Source organism: Saccharomycodes ludwigii, chromosome VI (assembly GCF_020623625.1).
Source record: "Saccharomycodes ludwigii strain NBRC 1722 chromosome VI, whole genome shotgun sequence".
In the NCBI taxonomy this organism is placed as follows: domain Eukaryota; kingdom Fungi; phylum Ascomycota; class Saccharomycetes; order Saccharomycodales; family Saccharomycodaceae; genus Saccharomycodes; species Saccharomycodes ludwigii.
In genome coordinates, this window is record NC_060205.1 from 1,053,509 (window position 1) to 1,070,539 (window position 17,031).

The 17,031-nt window shown below is 30.2% G+C and overlaps 7 protein-coding genes across 7 annotated transcripts; 5 read left to right on the top strand and 2 right to left on the bottom strand.

Annotated features, from left to right (window-relative positions):
- Positions 1-7: 7 nt before the first annotated feature.
- Positions 8-1,813, bottom strand: TDA1 (protein kinase TDA1; the record flags this gene model as incomplete). The annotated part of the gene is made up of 1 exon (XM_046079717.1): positions 8-1,813. The coding sequence occupies one exon, from the start codon at positions 1,811-1,813 to the stop codon at positions 8-10; it is 1,806 nt and encodes a 601-aa protein (XP_045933353.1).
- Positions 1,814-2,386: 573 nt separating this feature from the next.
- IRC3 (double-stranded DNA-dependent ATPase) lies at positions 2,387-4,747 on the top strand (the record flags this gene model as incomplete). The annotated part of the gene is made up of 1 exon (XM_046079718.1): positions 2,387-4,747. One exon carries the CDS (start codon positions 2,387-2,389, stop codon positions 4,745-4,747), a length of 2,361 nt encoding a protein of 786 aa, XP_045933354.1.
- Positions 4,748-5,360: 613 nt separating this feature from the next.
- Positions 5,361-7,490, top strand: SCDLUD_004865 (uncharacterized protein; the record flags this gene model as incomplete). The annotated part of the gene is made up of 1 exon (XM_046079719.1): positions 5,361-7,490. The coding sequence occupies one exon, from the start codon at positions 5,361-5,363 to the stop codon at positions 7,488-7,490; it is 2,130 nt and encodes a 709-aa protein (XP_045933355.1).
- Positions 7,491-8,007: 517 nt separating this feature from the next.
- SAM35 (SAM complex subunit SAM35) lies at positions 8,008-9,000 on the top strand (the record flags this gene model as incomplete). Its single annotated transcript, XM_046079720.1, has 1 exon — positions 8,008-9,000. The coding sequence occupies one exon, from the start codon at positions 8,008-8,010 to the stop codon at positions 8,998-9,000; it is 993 nt and encodes a 330-aa protein (XP_045933356.1).
- Positions 9,001-9,926: 926 nt separating this feature from the next.
- STE12 (homeodomain family transcription factor STE12) lies at positions 9,927-12,509 on the top strand (the record flags this gene model as incomplete). Its single annotated transcript, XM_046079721.1, has 1 exon — positions 9,927-12,509. One exon carries the CDS (start codon positions 9,927-9,929, stop codon positions 12,507-12,509), a length of 2,583 nt encoding a protein of 860 aa, XP_045933357.1.
- A 619-nt stretch (positions 12,510-13,128) lies between these two features.
- On the bottom strand, positions 13,129-14,637 carry RQC1 (Rqc1p; the record flags this gene model as incomplete). The annotated part of the gene is made up of 1 exon (XM_046079722.1): positions 13,129-14,637. One exon carries the CDS (start codon positions 14,635-14,637, stop codon positions 13,129-13,131), a length of 1,509 nt encoding a protein of 502 aa, XP_045933358.1.
- Positions 14,638-15,838: 1,201 nt separating this feature from the next.
- On the top strand, positions 15,839-16,948 carry IPI1 (Ipi1p; the record flags this gene model as incomplete). Its single annotated transcript, XM_046079723.1, has 1 exon — positions 15,839-16,948. One exon carries the CDS (start codon positions 15,839-15,841, stop codon positions 16,946-16,948), a length of 1,110 nt encoding a protein of 369 aa, XP_045933359.1.
- Between the last annotated feature and the right edge of the window lie 83 nt (positions 16,949-17,031).

A 17,031-nucleotide genomic window follows, 5' to 3' on the forward strand; every position in this document is an offset into this window, starting at 1 on the left:
ACGTAATCTAAATGATAAATTTGGGAGTCTCATGTAATTTTGGATTAGCATTTATAGAGTTGCCGTTGGTGACAGAAGTGGCAGCAGTAGGAGTCACTGTCAAGCTAGGCGTAACTACATTACCGAAAGAATTCATTAAAGCATTTTTATTATTATCATTATCCATCACACTACCATTGGAAGTGGAAACAGTGGTGGAGGTACCAGGTATAATCATAAGTTGTGAACTCGTTCTTGATAATTCTGGAGAAGTGTTGAAATTAGAACTACTTTCAGGTGTAACACTGTAAACACCATTCATCAAATATTTATCTGGTAATCCTGGTCCAATTTTAAATGTACTATGCAAGTTTTTATTTGACAAAGGCTCTCCTTGTGATAAAGCTTTCATAGAAAGTGTTCTTTTTAAAGTGTCTCTTATTTTGGATATTTTCTCCATTTCCTGATCATGACGCTTTCTACTAGTAGCCATATCTTTAATACTTGTGGTGCTACTATTGTTGCTGCTGCTACTAGTAAAGTTAGTTGCACCAGTATGATATATACTACTAGTTCTGCTTGGTGATCCTAGTCTCCTCAAAGAGGTGGATGACTTACATCTCTTGGATTTGCTCGTTAATCCTAGAGTGTTATTAAGATTACTCGTATTGTTCGAAGAATTGTTAATATTACCGGTAGAAATGTTCTCATTGTTATACAGAGGTATCTTATTATCATAACTTCCATTGATGGTGGCGAAAAACTTGCTTACAAATGGATGACAGGCTAATTGATGAACGCTTGGTCTTTCTTTACTATTTACAATAAAAGTCTGTTTCAAAAAACTAATAAAAAGTTCATCCTCTGTCCCTGGAGGGGTATCGGTTTCTTCCAAATAATAATCCCCAGTAGCAATACAATCCAAAGTTTCCTTGTCAGTCTCACAATCAAAAGGCATATACCCAAACCCCATAAAATAACTTAAAACACCCAATGCCCAAATATCAACTTTATAATCATAAGGTTCACATGACTCACCGGCACCTTTGCACCTGACTATTTGTGGTGATATATATGAAATAGTTCCCACATACTCCCTTAAATCAACAACGTTGCTAATAGTAGTTGCCAAACCAAAATCAGCAATGATCAAATCATGTGAAGCTAAATCATACTTACTGTTAAGCAGATGATGAGGATTTATATTCTCGGTAAACTTATCAACTTTGGCAACATCTTTTTTTCTAAACAAAATATTCTCAGCTTTAATGTCTCTGTGTACTATCCCTTGATCGTGCAAAAACTGTAAAGCGCTCAACAAACATGCTGTATATGGCTTAACTTGTCTTTCCAAGTCTAATTTCCCACTCTCTATAATAACATCGTACAAATCTCTTTTGTTACACAATTGGGTAACTAACACAATATGATCCTTAGTTTCAAAAAAATCAAATAATTGTAAAATATGATGATGACCTTCAAAAATGGCAGTATTGCGGAAAAAATCAGTTTTCCCTTGCTTGTTATCAGTTTCTGGTTCTTGTTCGAGTCTAACAACTTCCTGTCTTAAATATCTTAAAATACCAACTTCTCTTTGAATTAAACGTATTTTGTTAACTAATAAATCCTTACGGACCAACTTCATGGCAAATATATCGTTTGTTTGTCTGTTTATACATTCCTTAACTGTACTGAAATGACCATCACCTAGACTATCTTTTTTACAAATATATTTACATGTAGAGGATACAAGGTTATTAGTATTCCCTTTACCCCCTTCATGCGGATTTGATAATATTGGCCAAGGATCTATACTTTTATAATTGAAAACCATTTTATTTATGTGTTTACTGTCAATTGTTTTTTTTTTTTTTTTTTTTTCTTTTAATGTGGTTTCAATTAAAAGTTGAGATTTTAGTAAATGGTTTGTATATCTGGTAATAGGTGTATAGGTATGGAAGGGAAGGAAGGGATTGAAAGAATTAAAGGAATTAGTAGAAAGAAGCAAATAACATATATTTATATCCCCTTTTATATTATTGCTACTATTTATTATTTTTAACAAGGAAAATAACTTTAAAAATAAAAATAAAATAAAAGTCACTCGCCTGATGATTAACATCCTCCTTGTTGCTTTTTTCCCCCCGTATAAAAAATCTTGACATTTTTTTTTATTTTTTAATCTCGTGATTTAGAAATCCTTGCCTTGCAACATCCTTACATCCTTTGTTCTATTTTCCAAATTCAAATTGCCTAAAAATATCGCCAAAAGTTAACTATCATTTCAATACAATATCTTACAATATACTTAAAAAAATCATTGTTATACATAGCTAGGTACAATAACATCATCCCCCACCATTATATATACACGATACAATAACTTTGCAAGATCAAATGCTATAGTATGACTTTTACAAAAAATATTAAAAAAATTACAAATCTCATCACAAGTAGAAATCATACAACTCTTTTTAATCAAAAAAGATATAATTGTTCTATTCCAATAACTAATCAGGAGCTTAACAATACTACTGATACGCTTAGTCCTAATAAAACTGTCACTGTTCTCCCCATTCAACCTACACTACGAGAATACCAAAAAGATTGTATAAATGCTTGTTTGGATCACATATCAAGAGGAATTTATAACATTGGTGTGTCTGTCGCCACTGGTGGTGGGAAAACGGTAATATTTTCAAACTTGATAAAAAATTATAAAAACTTACTATCCTTATCAAACCCACAAAATAATAATGTTCCTCCCCCTGTTTTTTTAATTTTAGTTCACAGAAGAGAATTGGTTTATCAAACTTATAATACAATCAAAAAATTTCAGCCCGATTTGGAAGTACAGATAGAAATGGGTAAAGAACACACCTACTTAACACAGGACCTTTTAAAATCTGTAAATAACACGGTTAAAAGAAAAAGGAAAAAAAAAGAGCATCCATTAATGGTTAGGCCAGATGTTATTATAGCGTCCGTACAAACTTTGTCCAGGAGGTTAGATCATTATCCATCTCACAACTTTTTATCCATGATAATTATAGATGAAGCCCATCATTCAGTAGCTAACACCTATCTGAACATATTAACACATTTCGATGCATTACCAAGTGATGACAACAGTAGCAATGTTAAAAAAATACCTGTTATCGGATTCAGTGCCACAATGGAAAGACAAGATAAAAAAGCCTTGGGACAGATCATGCAAGAAATTGTTTATGATAGAGGTATTTTTCAAATGATTGATGATGGTTGGTTATGTGATGCCAAATTCTCTCTTGTGAAAACTAAAATCTTAAATGATTTAAATGATAACAGTATTCTTAATAAGGATACGAATGACTTTGTTTTGCATAAGTTATCTGGTATTATGAATACACCCGAAATGAACCAAATTATCTTGCAAACATATTTAACTAAGGTGGTGCCAAAGAACCCATCTGCATCGACTTTACTATTTGGTGTGGATATTGAGCATGTGGAGACATTAAATGAATTATTTTTAAACAATGGTATCAAATCAGCTTGTGTTACTTCTAAAACCAAACAGTTTTACAGAGATAAAATAGTAACTGATTTTAAAAACGGCAGAATAGACGTTTTAATGAATTGTGGGATCTTTACGGAAGGCACTGACATGCCCAATATCGACTGTATATTACTTTGTAGGCCAACAAGATCTAGATCTTTATTAGTACAAATGATTGGTAGGGGACTAAGGCTGCACAAGAACAAAAAGGTTTGTCATATAATCGATTTCGTTGGCACTTCGAATGAGGTAGGGTTAGTTTCCATACCGACATTGGCCGGCATTGGGAACCACATAAATACGACCTCAGAAGAAGAGGATATGAATGATTTATTATTATCAGAATTACCTAAACTAAAAGAGAAAATAAATTCTGATGATAGAAGTAAAACTTTGATAACTAAACACGAAGAAGATTTAAAAAGACAATTTAGAGAACATATTGAAAAAAATAATGGATTAGATGTAGTTTTTGCTACGTTTGATAGTTTTAAGGCGTATTATGACGTAAGCCAGAACTCTGAGCAAAAGCCAATAGATCAATTAAATAACTGGGAAAAAGAGTACGTTTTAATTAAGCATTCAAAATACCCGTGGATAAAGTTTGCAGACAAAGGTTGGGCGTTATCCTTATCACCGCAATATCATTTTAGAATATATAAAGAAAAGAAAAATGATGGTAATGGTAGTCAAGAAACAATCTATGTTCTAAAGCTGTATGTTGAATTCCCCAGACCTGTTTCCGCAAAAAAAGATGATATATATTCGGAGAGTGACAATAACAAATGGAACAATAAAATGAAGGCTAAAATAATTAAAAGCAGTTCTAAGTTTGAAGATCTTGTGGGTTACACAGAGTACTATTTGGAAAAATATCAAAGCCATAATCCACAAACACTTGTTTCCACCAGATATTCTAATTGGAGGAAAAACACACCTACTGCTAAGCAATTAAATTATCTAAAAATAAAGGCTAAAAGATTTTATACTAAACATCAACCAGACAATATCTTGGAAGATGATATTGAGGAATATTTTAATAGATTTAATAGAGGAGAATGTTCTGATTTATTGTTTGCATTGAGCATAGCACCTGTTTATCCATTAGATAAAACCTTTAAAGTTATTCAAAACAGGAAAAAGTTATCACAACTTTCTAGAAGTAGCACCAGTGGTGGCAGTTTAATAGAGAAGGTGTTGGGTAAAACAAACAGTATAAATCTAATTTAATGGATTTACACCATCTCTAAGCAAGTACTTATTATTTATGTGATATTATTCTAGAAACCCTTTTGATATAAATATAAGGAACATATAATATTTGGTGGTATAATTTGAATTAAAATAAAATAAATAAAAAAGAAGGAAAAGTTTTTGCTGCAAGATTTTTTTATTAGTGGTATTTCTTTCACATACACTCAATGCATTCTATACCAAACTACGTATTAAAAATAATGGGATGCTTATTTAAAATTTTTTTTTTTTTTTTTTTTTTTTCTTTTTTTTTTTTCCAGAGCATGAAAAAAGATATAAAATAAAAAAGCAGACAAAAATAACGTTTTTAAGCAATGGTATAAAAGGGGCAATAAATTATTATATGTACCAAAACTTTTTAAAACTTTTTTTTTTTATTATTCAGGTACCAAAAAAAAAAAATATAATAAAAAAACAAAAATAAAAGTATTTTAATACTAATTTTTCTAACGTTTTACGTGATTTGTAATTTTTTCTGATTTTTCATAACTGTTAAATCAATCTTTTTCCCTTCTCCCCCCCTTTTCTTGTAACTATATAAAGTTAAATAAATTATAAGGTCAAAAAAGTTAGTGTCTATATTTCGATAATGCATAGTAATTCAGAGGAATTTGACTCGGATTTACAAAATGATAGGGAATCTAGTAGTACTAATCATTTGACTACACAGTCTAGTAAAAATAACTATGATAATAATGAGATTAGTGACGAAGAAAGTGCCAATTCATTCATTGGTGGGTCAAATGTTTCCCATTCAAAGAAGAATAGTATAGTTACCGAGGATATACCCACAAATAAGAATTTTAAAAGCAAAATTAATGAAAATAAAAGGAGAAAATCCATATATGAAGAAAGCAGCGATAGTGAGGACATTCTTAGTAAGGAAAATGTAAGTGATGTAAAACATGGTATTGGTACTTCAAAACAGCAACAACAGGAGGATGAGGAGGATGAAGACGAACGTGGGGAGAAAAACCATAGACATAAAATTTTTACGTTTACTGTTCCATTTGGTGGTACCAGCACTGATAAAAATTACACAAAAAGTGAAGCAAATATTATTGATGTAAAGTCTAAAAATAATGCCATGGTAAGAAAGCTTAATGAAAAATTGCCGACCCCAACATCGTCATCTTCATTAGGTCCAGTACACATTCCATCAAAACACGAGATCAAATTGAAATTAAAAAAACAACAGTCAATATCAAGTTTAGAAGAACGTATATTGTTTGCCAACCAAAAGGGCTTAGAGAATGATCGGTTTAGAGCATTTAAAAAGTTTTTAAAACCAGAAAGGGTAATATCTACGGTTCAAGAACTAGAAAATGTAAAGCTCTCGTCTGTTTTGAATAGTTTGGAGTTCGACAATCATGAGGTGAGTAAATCAAGTAATAAAGACATCAGTAGTGGCAATACGGAGAATCATAGTAATGAAGGATATGACATGCATAGAGTACGTAGATTTTTAAAGCACGAATTATCTGGGGACGTAATTATTTTGGGTGGATATCGTGGTAGCACTTTAAGAGAGGCAAAGGATAATAATAGAATATGGATTCCCTTAAAAGCTGGTATTAAAATTAAAAAGGTTAATTTAATAATTGGACCGCAAGATTCAGATGAAATTAAAACGCAAAAACAAATTAAACCAGATGGAATGCTAACACATGTGGGTCCCATTGACATTGCTAAAAGACTGATAAATAAATTAAGCAAAAATCCTAAAGTTAACATTCGAGATTTTGGGTATGATTGGCGATTATCATTGGATATAACTTCAGAAGAGTTGCACGATTTTATCTTGAAAATTCAGGAAAAAAGGAACGGTAAAGAAAGTAAAGGTAAAGGGGTTTTCATAATTGCACATTCTATGGGGGGTTTATTAGCGCACTATGTTTTACAAAAATACACAAATTTAATTAGAGGTATAATATACGTGGGGTGTCCAAGTCAATGTCCAGATATACTGGGACCGCTGAGGTTTGGGGATCAAGTTTTATGGAACACCTCTATATTAAGTGCAGAGGCAAATTTCTTTATGAGAAGTAGTTTTTATTTTTTACCGCAAGATGGAAGATGCTTTGTTAATGAAGATACGTTTGAAAGATACGATTTAGATTTTTTTGACCCAGAGACATGGTGTAAATATGGATTATCGCCTCTGGTGGATAAAAATAGGAGAAAGTTTGATATAAGGCAAAAAAAGAGAAAATCAAGAATAATTCTAACAGACTTGGTAGAAAAGTTAATATTATCGGATGATGAGCGGGAAGAGGAAAAAAGAAGAGGTGAGAAAGTGAAAAATACTTCATCAGACAAGGAGGAGGAGGAAGGAGAAGAGGAGGGTAGTTGTTTCCACACGTCTTATGAAGATTGTGTTGATTATTTAAAAAGAGTGTTGCCTAGGGTGAACGAATTTTTAAATTTTTTGAATTATATTCCTAATAAGAAATATCCTCCATTGGCAATAGTGTATGGTAACACGGTACCTACAGTTCGTGGAGCAAAGTTTAAAAACAAAAATGATATTAAGTTAGGTGACTATAGTAAGTTTTATTACGGTCCAGGGGATGGAGTTGTTCATCATAAATGGTTATTACCTGAACATAGGGGATTTCCATTAGCAGCTAAAATACAATCGCCTGAAGGCCATGTTAGCTTAATGACAGATCACGATGCAATAGCAAAAGCATTTATTTCGATAGTTGATAATGAATAAAGTATGTAGTTTAAGAACATACAAAACATGTGAATAGGTATTAAATGGGAAAAAAAAAAAAAAAAGTGAATGAAAAATGAAAACAGTAAAAGTTGGTAAGTAATGTATTCCTAAGTTAATAAATTTATCTTATTACTCCAGGATAAGTTTCTTTTTTTATTAATTTAATTTTTATCTTATTTTAACAAATAATAATAATTATGATTGTTATTTTCATTAAAAATAAGCTTTTTGAAAGTACCTGAACTTGACATTGAATTTTAATCATGCTGATTTGTCTAAACAAATGGCAAGATTATTTTATATGTCATCTCTGATTTGGTTGTATTTGGGCCAAAAAGAAGAAAAATAAAAAATGAAAAAAAAAAAAAAAGGAAAAAAAGGAAAAAAAAAAAAAAAAAAAAAAAAAACTTTTTCTAAAATAGTTTGCTGTTCAATGTATATTTATATTCCATATTTGTTTTCCGACGACTATCTTTTCTACAAACCCTTCCCTTGCTAAGAACTATAGTTAACAATGCTTGTCCCTAGATTAATACAAATCATATTTAATAGATTTCCATTGAAAGAATATGGACCACAGCAAGAGGTAGATATTAATCTAGTGAATAAGATTGAACAACATAGATATCGATTAATACCAAAAACAAACTTCGACAATAAGGCAATTAATGCTAATGAAGCTAAGTGTGAAATAGGCTGTTACAAAGTGTTCAAATATACTGTAGCTGGCAATAAGAATGGTGTTGAAAGTGTTTTTTTACCAAATGATCCTATATGCCTCTATCTATTATTACAGTTTTGCTATAAAAATAACTTAAATTTAGCTACTGATGATAAAAACATTGATTTTTCAACCAATAATAACTTCCTTCGATTTTCATTGGTTGAATTAAGTTACCATGCGTCTACCGAAAAACAATTGCCCATAATGATTGAACAATTTGAATCTAATGATAATACCAGTGTTACTTTTATTAGAGAATACAATAGCATAAAAGACATACTAAGTAATAAAGAATTAAGCACTTGTAAAGAAAAAAATGATATTTTTTTGATGGAATTATTAGATGTTGTATTGTATGATTTTTTCATTACACTTAATTGTGTGAATAATGATGGTTTATTAGTTAAAAATTACGTTTATGATGATAATAAGAGTTTTAATAATTTGAATTTGTTGAAAGATAGTTTAATGCGTAGAAATAATTATTACTTGAGGAATGGTAGTAACAATACTGACATTGGATGTTTAATCGTGAATATTAAAGAGGTTTTATTACAGTTTGAAGAATATATGGTGAAGCGTAATATTAATAATGATGGGGATGATTTAAATATAGAAATGAAATTAAGTAGTTACATTATTACATTATTGTATTCTTTAGAGATTATTATTTCAAATGAAAAACAGAGTGAACAGTTTATTGAACTTGATAAATTTATTAGATTTGAGTGCCCAAATTTAGTTGAGCTTTGTAATAAAGTTATTTTGTCGTTTATGGATTGAAGGGGGGCGGGTTATTTTTGATTTACCGAATGCGTATGCCGAGGATGGTATTCGGAAGTTGGGTTGAGAAGAGGGGGAAGTGCGGGTTACAAAGCCGAATATTTTTTTTTTCTTTCTTTTTTCTTTTTTCTGAAACAAATGAAAATAAATATACAAAACAACCGTTTTGCCCATCAGAGAATTTGTCGACAGAGCGTGAAATATATATATATATATTTTTTTTTTTAAATAATAGCGTTGAAAAAAACCAAAAATATTAACAACAAACCTGAAACAGTTACTAATAAACTGCCCACACCCTCCCAGTCTGATAAATTTGGAATGGTTGTAACTTTGCAAAGTTTTATTCTAATATAAATAACAAGCCTGTAATTTCAAATTAATGTTTTAATTCATTTTCTGTTTTATATTTTTGTTTTATTTTTATCTTTCAAACCAATTAAATAAACTTTTCTTATATTTCTTTTCTTCTTCTTCTTTCTCCTTTTCCAGTCTATCGTTCTTATTAACAAGCATAGAAAAGAAAAGAAAGGGAAAAAAGAAAAATGTTTTATCTTATTTCAATCGTTTATCAATTCCCAAACTGTGTCTTAATTTTCAATTGTGGTTTTCCATCTTGTTTTTTTTTGAGGTTTTTGTTTAAGTAAATATTTTTCTTTTTCTTTTTCTTTTTCTTTTTCTATCGTTTTGGAATTGACACGCAGAGCGATATATGAAAAATTATTAAAGGGTGTTTTGTTTCATATATCTAATCAAAACTAAAATAATTTTTTATAATTGCTTTTGATCACCTATCTCCATCTAACTCTGGTTTATCTTTATTTCAATTTAAAAAATTTACAAATAAACAAACAAACAAACAAACAACAACTCCAAAATCAATCTACTTTTCTTTGTTACTACAATAGTATACAAAGATAATTCACATGACATCAAAAGATAATAATGAATCATCAAAGTCATCACCTCAACAACAAGTCGAACAAAAACACCATCAGCACAAACCAACACCTTTAAATATAACAGATTCACATATTAATACTGCCCCATTCCCACTTCTATCTACCGCCATAAGTAGAACCACTACTTCTAATCAATCATCTCCACAGCATGATGAAGTCTGTGATAATTTAAAGCTAATTGAAGATTTAAAGTTTTTTTTGGCAACTGCTCCAGCAAATTGGCAGGAAAATCAAATTATTAGAAGATACTATTTAAGCAATGATGACGGATTCATATCGTGTGTATTTTGGAATAATTTGTATTATATAACAGGAACTGATATCGTTAGATGTTGTTTATATAGGATGGAAAAATTCGGCAGAAAAATTATTGATAAAAAAAAGTTTGAAGAAGGTATATTTTCAGACCTAAGAAATTTGAAAACCGGACAAGATGCAACTTTGGAACAACCAAAATCAGATTTCTTGCAGTTTTTACACAAAAACATGTGTTTAAGAACTCAGAAGAAACAAAAAGTCTTTTTTTGGTTCAGTGTTCAACATGATAAAATATTTGCCGACGCACTAGAAAGGGATTTAAAAAGGGAACTTATCGGTCAAAAATCTACAACTATGGCTATGAAGGAACCAGCACTATCCTTTAAATATAGTGAGGTTTCTAATTCTACACTTTACGACCAATTAGCTACACATATGGATTTCAAAAGAATGATTACACCATTAAATAGTGGTGGTATCGAGAATGATAGTAATAATAATAATAATACTGCTTTGAATCCCGATACCAAAAATGACAACAATAAACCGGTTGACCAAAATCATATACATTCTACCGTTTCTCATTTGACAAATATCAGCGCCAATGGGAATATAGTGCCGCAGGAGCTGATGAACCATAGTAACATAAGAACACAAAATTTGATGGAAAATAACACTTCTGCTGTTAAATTAACATTAGATACCTCTCTAAGTACCTCAAATATTAAAGGTTTGCCTCAACACACTTCTGCAACCTTATATCCTTCTCCTAATCAATTATATAAAACGGCATTAAAAAAGTTAACATCTGGACTTAGTATGGAAAATAAATTACTAAATATCACTGCAGAGCCGCAGAAACCTCAGTCTAATGAAGATTCCACCACAAAAAAATGTAAAAAAATGGCAAATGTCAATGCAGATAATAAAACTACCGGTGAGAATGAAGAAACCGCAGATGTCACAATACAACAGGATTTGGAACATGAAGGCAGTGAGGAGGATAGTCATAGACAACCCACATTTAAAAAAAATTATTTAAATGAAGATGATTTCCCATTAGATTATTTCCCAATTGAAATTGAATATCCTAAAAGTGCCAAAGAGCAAGAAACCCCCGCTTTTAAAAAAATAACCACTTCCTTTTTTTATGACAATATAGACAATTTACAACCGCAACCATTGCACTCAGCCTTGTCTTCTAATAATGCCAACGGTTATGGAGTAGCCATTATCCCACCAAATTCTTCTAAATCGGCACACCATTCTATCGTGACTGAAGACGTTTTGAATGTTGTTGGACTGGAAGAAGAAAAGAAACCCCTGAAACAATTTACTGTGCAACATGATCAGCAAGGCAATGCCACTTCTATTGAGCCACAAGTTATCGAGGCCGATGCTGACGCTGATATCATAACGAATAACCCAGTAACTACCACTTTAATGGAAAATGCTGAAAATAACGAAAATTTTGTGTTAAATACTAAAGAGCATGTAATTAATAAATCAATTAATTTAGAGGTACCACCACAAGACTATTCAGTCCAACAGCATAATTTTTTGGATTATATTACTGCCACTAATGCTAATGCTTATGAGCAATATTTATTTGCCAATTATTACCAGTTGCATCCATATACGTCTGGATTATCGCAACCTGCTTTCCCATATTGTGGGTTTGCTCCACCAGCTTTGCCATCTCAATCCTATTATCCACCAGATCTTTTATATGGTGCAGCTGCTGCTGCTGCTGCATTTGCTCCTAATAATAATAGTAATAATAACAATAATAATGGTGGTGGTGGTGGTAGTGTCTCTGCCTGCAATAATAACAATAATGGATTTCAACAACAACTTTTCCAAAATACTTTAGTGCCAAAAGATAATGGATCTGGAGTAAAAATGACAAGGGAAAATATCAACAATGCCAGTGTTAATAAATATGATAATGACAATGATAGTGATGAACACTTAGTTCCACAAAGTATCAACGTTCCAATGAATGTTAATAATATGAATAACAATAATGGGGGTATGCTAACTGGTATATATCCACAGTTTACACCCTTGTATAATAGATTTTTTCCATATCCAATGATGAGTACCTCTCCGATCACTGCTATTCCACCAAACATTACAGTTAACAATGTACCACCACAATTTAATTCTGGCGTTCAAATCAATCCTAGTCAACAAATATTATTACAACAACAGCAACAAAAACAGAAATCGCATGCTACTGGTAATACCACTGGAAAAGTTTACAAAAAGAACAATACTCATAAATAATGATTTTAACGGACAAACTATTTTTTTTTTTTTTTTTTTTTTGTAACATTTAATTTTCATTTTTATTGTTTTTAATTAATAACATTATATTAGGTATATTTATTATCATTAAATTTAAAGAGATCATCTTTAAAATCATAAATTCGAACAAAAATCAATGTTTTTTTTTCAATTTCTATTTATTTATTTGAATTAAGTTTTTATAATAAAGTTCTTATATAAGTTTGATACTTTAAGCTTAACTTAAAAAACTAAGGGAAATGAAGACCTGAGGGAAAATAAAAGTGTTTGGTTTTCTTACATGTATGTCGCAAAATGGCTGCCATTTTTTTAAAACCGAGTCAAAATAACAAAATATGGTGCACCGATGAAACTTTTTTTTTTTTTTTTTTTTTTTTTTTTCGTTGTTTTTTATGAAACAAAATATACATATTTCCAAGGCAAAAGTGACAAGTAAAAATTTAAAAAAAATTATCAATAATGGAAAAGTCTCATGTAAACACTCCAACGGGAAAAAAGTATAATAAAAGTAAATTGGCTTAAATTATAAATAAATATTGTGGTATATAACAATATATAATTCAATCCTTAAAATATAAAACAGATAATTTGTAACAAATCATTCTTGAGCCATGTTTTCATTTTGTTGGATATATTCTTGTAATGATAATTGTTGGATTCTATTCATAATGTCTTCATCTTGTAACAAGCTTGCAGCATATTGGTTCAAATCTTTTTCTTTGATAAAGGAACTTATGTCTTCTAAAATTTCTGCATCTTCATTAGTATGTGGTCTCGGTGGTAACAAGTCATATTCTAATAATTGGTAATTGTCAAACAACTTGGTAGGTAGCTTTGCCATCAATGAAGATTCATGAGATAACACAACAAACCTTATTAAATTTATAGGAATGTTATAAATAAAATAGTCATCAGTAGCATCGCTATCATCATTCTCTTTCATATACGGTTTGATTTTGGATTTGTTTTCCATGTCACCTAAAATTCCCTTTATTTCAGCAACCAAAAAGTTAATATATTCCATAGTGTATATTTCACTGTTAGTCTTCCTAATTTCATACAAGGCCAATTGAATGATATCTATTTGGTTCAAGTCTTCGTTGCTTGGAACGTCCAAATCAACATCGATATGTGTTAATTTAGACAAAAAGGAAAGTAGTAAATAAATAAAGCTGTCATTAGTATTATTATTATTATTATCCTGGTTTAAAACTTGTGAGTGGATAAATGCCTTGCACTCTGTCAACATGTCCATTTTGTAGTACGCATAAATAATACTCATTGTTAAATTAAAAGTTTTCCACTCCTCATATTGATTAAATAATCGACACCTGCTCAATTTTATTAGAAATTCATAATCTTTATCCAAGATCAGGTAGTAATCAATGAAATACCTACAACCATATGGATCATTGGTTGGATTAATGGACCACAAAACTTTAGACCATTCAGCCGCAGTGTGAAAAGCACCTCTACCAGTTAAGTTTTGGATATGTCTAAAACAGGCTAGATAGAACAATCTGTTATAAAAAAATGTAAAGGGCAATTGACAATCAACACCGTTGAAAAGTATACCATTTTTAAAACAACGGTCAAAAACGAAAAGCGCTTTTTCTACCATATCGTTGCTATGCGTTCTACCATCGCTACTTTGAACAGTGAAAATCCATGCAACTTGTAACAACGCAGGGATAGAATATGGAAATTTTGATGAAACCAAATTAATAACGGCTTCATGATCTGGTTTCAAAACAACACTTAGATAGAAATCAGTTAACATTTTGCTGTTTTGATCAACATCTAAGGGTTCAAATCTGTAATAACGTAAATTTGAGGCCAAATATGCAGCATCCTGTTCTATAACATCATTCCAATCATTGGGTCTTTGCCATTGTAATATGTGACTCAATTCTTTTTTGGTTAATGCTTTCATAATCAACTCTCCTCTTATAGTTGGTAACCAGTGGTTTTTGATTCTAGAAAATTGCAAAATTCTGGTTAAAGATGGACCTTGTGGTACAATTTTCATATTGCTACCATTTCTACCGCCCCAATTTTTGGTAAATTTCTTCAATTTTTGTAAATTTCTAAAACTAGCTGCAGACATATTTGACTGTGCAGTATCATTTCTGTTATCACCGTTCCCTTCAACGTCTTTCAATACATCATTAGAAAGATCATCAAATAGATTTTTATATTCATTTTCAATATCTAGATTGGAAAACTTAAAAGAGCCAAACAATTCCGAAAAATCATGAACATGAGAAGTATAATGAGTAAAACCAGGATCTTGTCTAACGGATAATGTTGAAGAGGAAATGTTGCAAGATTGATTGATAACACTACCACCTTTTTCTTTCTTTGATAGATTCATTTTAACGGTTTTCTTTTGAAAGTCTAATAGTATATTGTCAAATTCTCTATCATTGTTTTGATTTTCGTCCCCTGTATCCGCATCATTGTTATCTAAGTTGTTAATGTCTGTATTACAATTTTTTTTTGTTGAATTATTCTTTTGGGTATTTTTTTTTTATTTTTTTTTTCCCTTTTCTTGGCCTTTTTACTTTTAAGGTTTATGAAAGAAGGAGAAGAAGAATTTGGTACGGTTTCTTTACTTGGAATATCATATGTGACTTTTTCTTCAAAAATTGTATCATCGTTGTTGTTAGCTTCCTCCTCATCACCGTCATCATCATCATCATCATCATCTTTTCCAATTAATGAAAATATATTAATGTTTTTGGTATTGTTGTTGTTTTGGCTAACCTCTTTTTCAGTATTTTCCTCTTGTGTGTTATTAGTACCTAAAGATGCGAGTAGTGATAATTCATCATCTTTTTTCAATTTCCTTAATGTTCTGGAACTCATGTTTTCTTGTTTTTTTTTTTTTTTCTTTTTTCTTTTTTCTTTTTTCTTAGCTGTTTGAATTGTTCTCCTGTAAAGTGTTGATTTTTAAGGAAAGATAAAAAAAAAAGAAGAAAAAAAGAAAACTAAAAAAAAAAAAAAAAAAAAAAAAAAAAGAAAAAAAAGTATATACCAAGTCCGATATCCGCAAATAAAAATTTTCTCGGAATTAAAATGAAATATAATAGAGCATAAAAAGAAACGTTAAAAATAATAAAAATAATAATAATAATCTTAATGAGATCTTGTTAAGCTTTTGTTCCATTACCATTTTAAAGACTCAACTATCGTTAGGTTTAAAAAAAAAAAAGAATAATCTATTTATCTAGTAACCGGTTATTTCAATATCTAAAAAAGAAATCAATAATTATAATTTAGAACTAACTGCTGAAAGAATTTTACAAATGTCGAAGAAAAAGAAAACCGTTAAGCAACAAGATTTTCAAAAGAAAAAATTGAAAATAGGTAAGGGAAAAGTTCAACCTAGCAATATCACAAACACATCCTTTGTTAGTAAACAAATCAAATTACCTAACCAGAATAAATTAACAAGTAACACAAGGGCTACAAATTTACCAACTCTTGATTCAGTTAAAAAACTAATTGCTAACAAACTATTGTTGTTAACACATTATTCTCCCAACGTAAGAAAGGACAGCTTACAAGTTATAAGCAAAAATATCAAAATATTAAATGAAAGTTGTAATACTAATAATAATGCATTAGTTAATGGTATACTTAATAAAAGTTTTAAACTAATGTGTGATGATGATAAAGACGTAAGAAATGCATATGCAGAATTGTTAATTGAAATTTGTGAAACTTACGACAATGGTAGATTGTTATTAGAACTAAATTTAGACAAGTTAGTTTTATATTTATTTAATGCAATGACACATATAACATTTGGTATTAAGACAAATTCCGGTATGTTTCTCAAGATATTATGCAAATATTGTCCTGGTGATATATTGGTTAGAAGATATTTTATCAAAGTGTTAAACACTTTTTTACCGGTTTTGGGTTGGAGTATTGACAACAGTGATGGTGGTAGTAGTAACAATACCAATACAAGTAGTAATATAGTTGTAATTAATAAAAATGTTAAAAGTAAAATAATTAATTTGGAGGCATTAACCTGGTTTATCAAGATGGGTATAGAAGAAAAAGATGGAAAGGAAATGGGGAAAGAGGGAGATGATAATTTTAATTACAATAAAATAGTATTTAAGAAATATTTATTACCAGAATATCCTCAACCATATAAACATTTAAAGTTGTACGAACGGGATGTTAATATGGTGGCAGGTAGTGTTGCAGATAGTAAGACCAATACGCTACAAGATTTATTAAATTTATCGATGGAAGATTATAATACAAGATTAGATATTTTTAATCGATATTATAAGCCACTAATTGAGCCACATTTAAACCAATTGATTAAAGAGGGAGGAGAATTGGGTAAGATGACTAATAATTGTTTAAAATTGGTTTCAGGAGATGGTAGGATTTAAACACATTAGAGGGGGGGGGGGATATGTAGTTATTAACAGCTTTGAATGTATTAGTGACACATAAGATTTTTTTTTATTGTTTT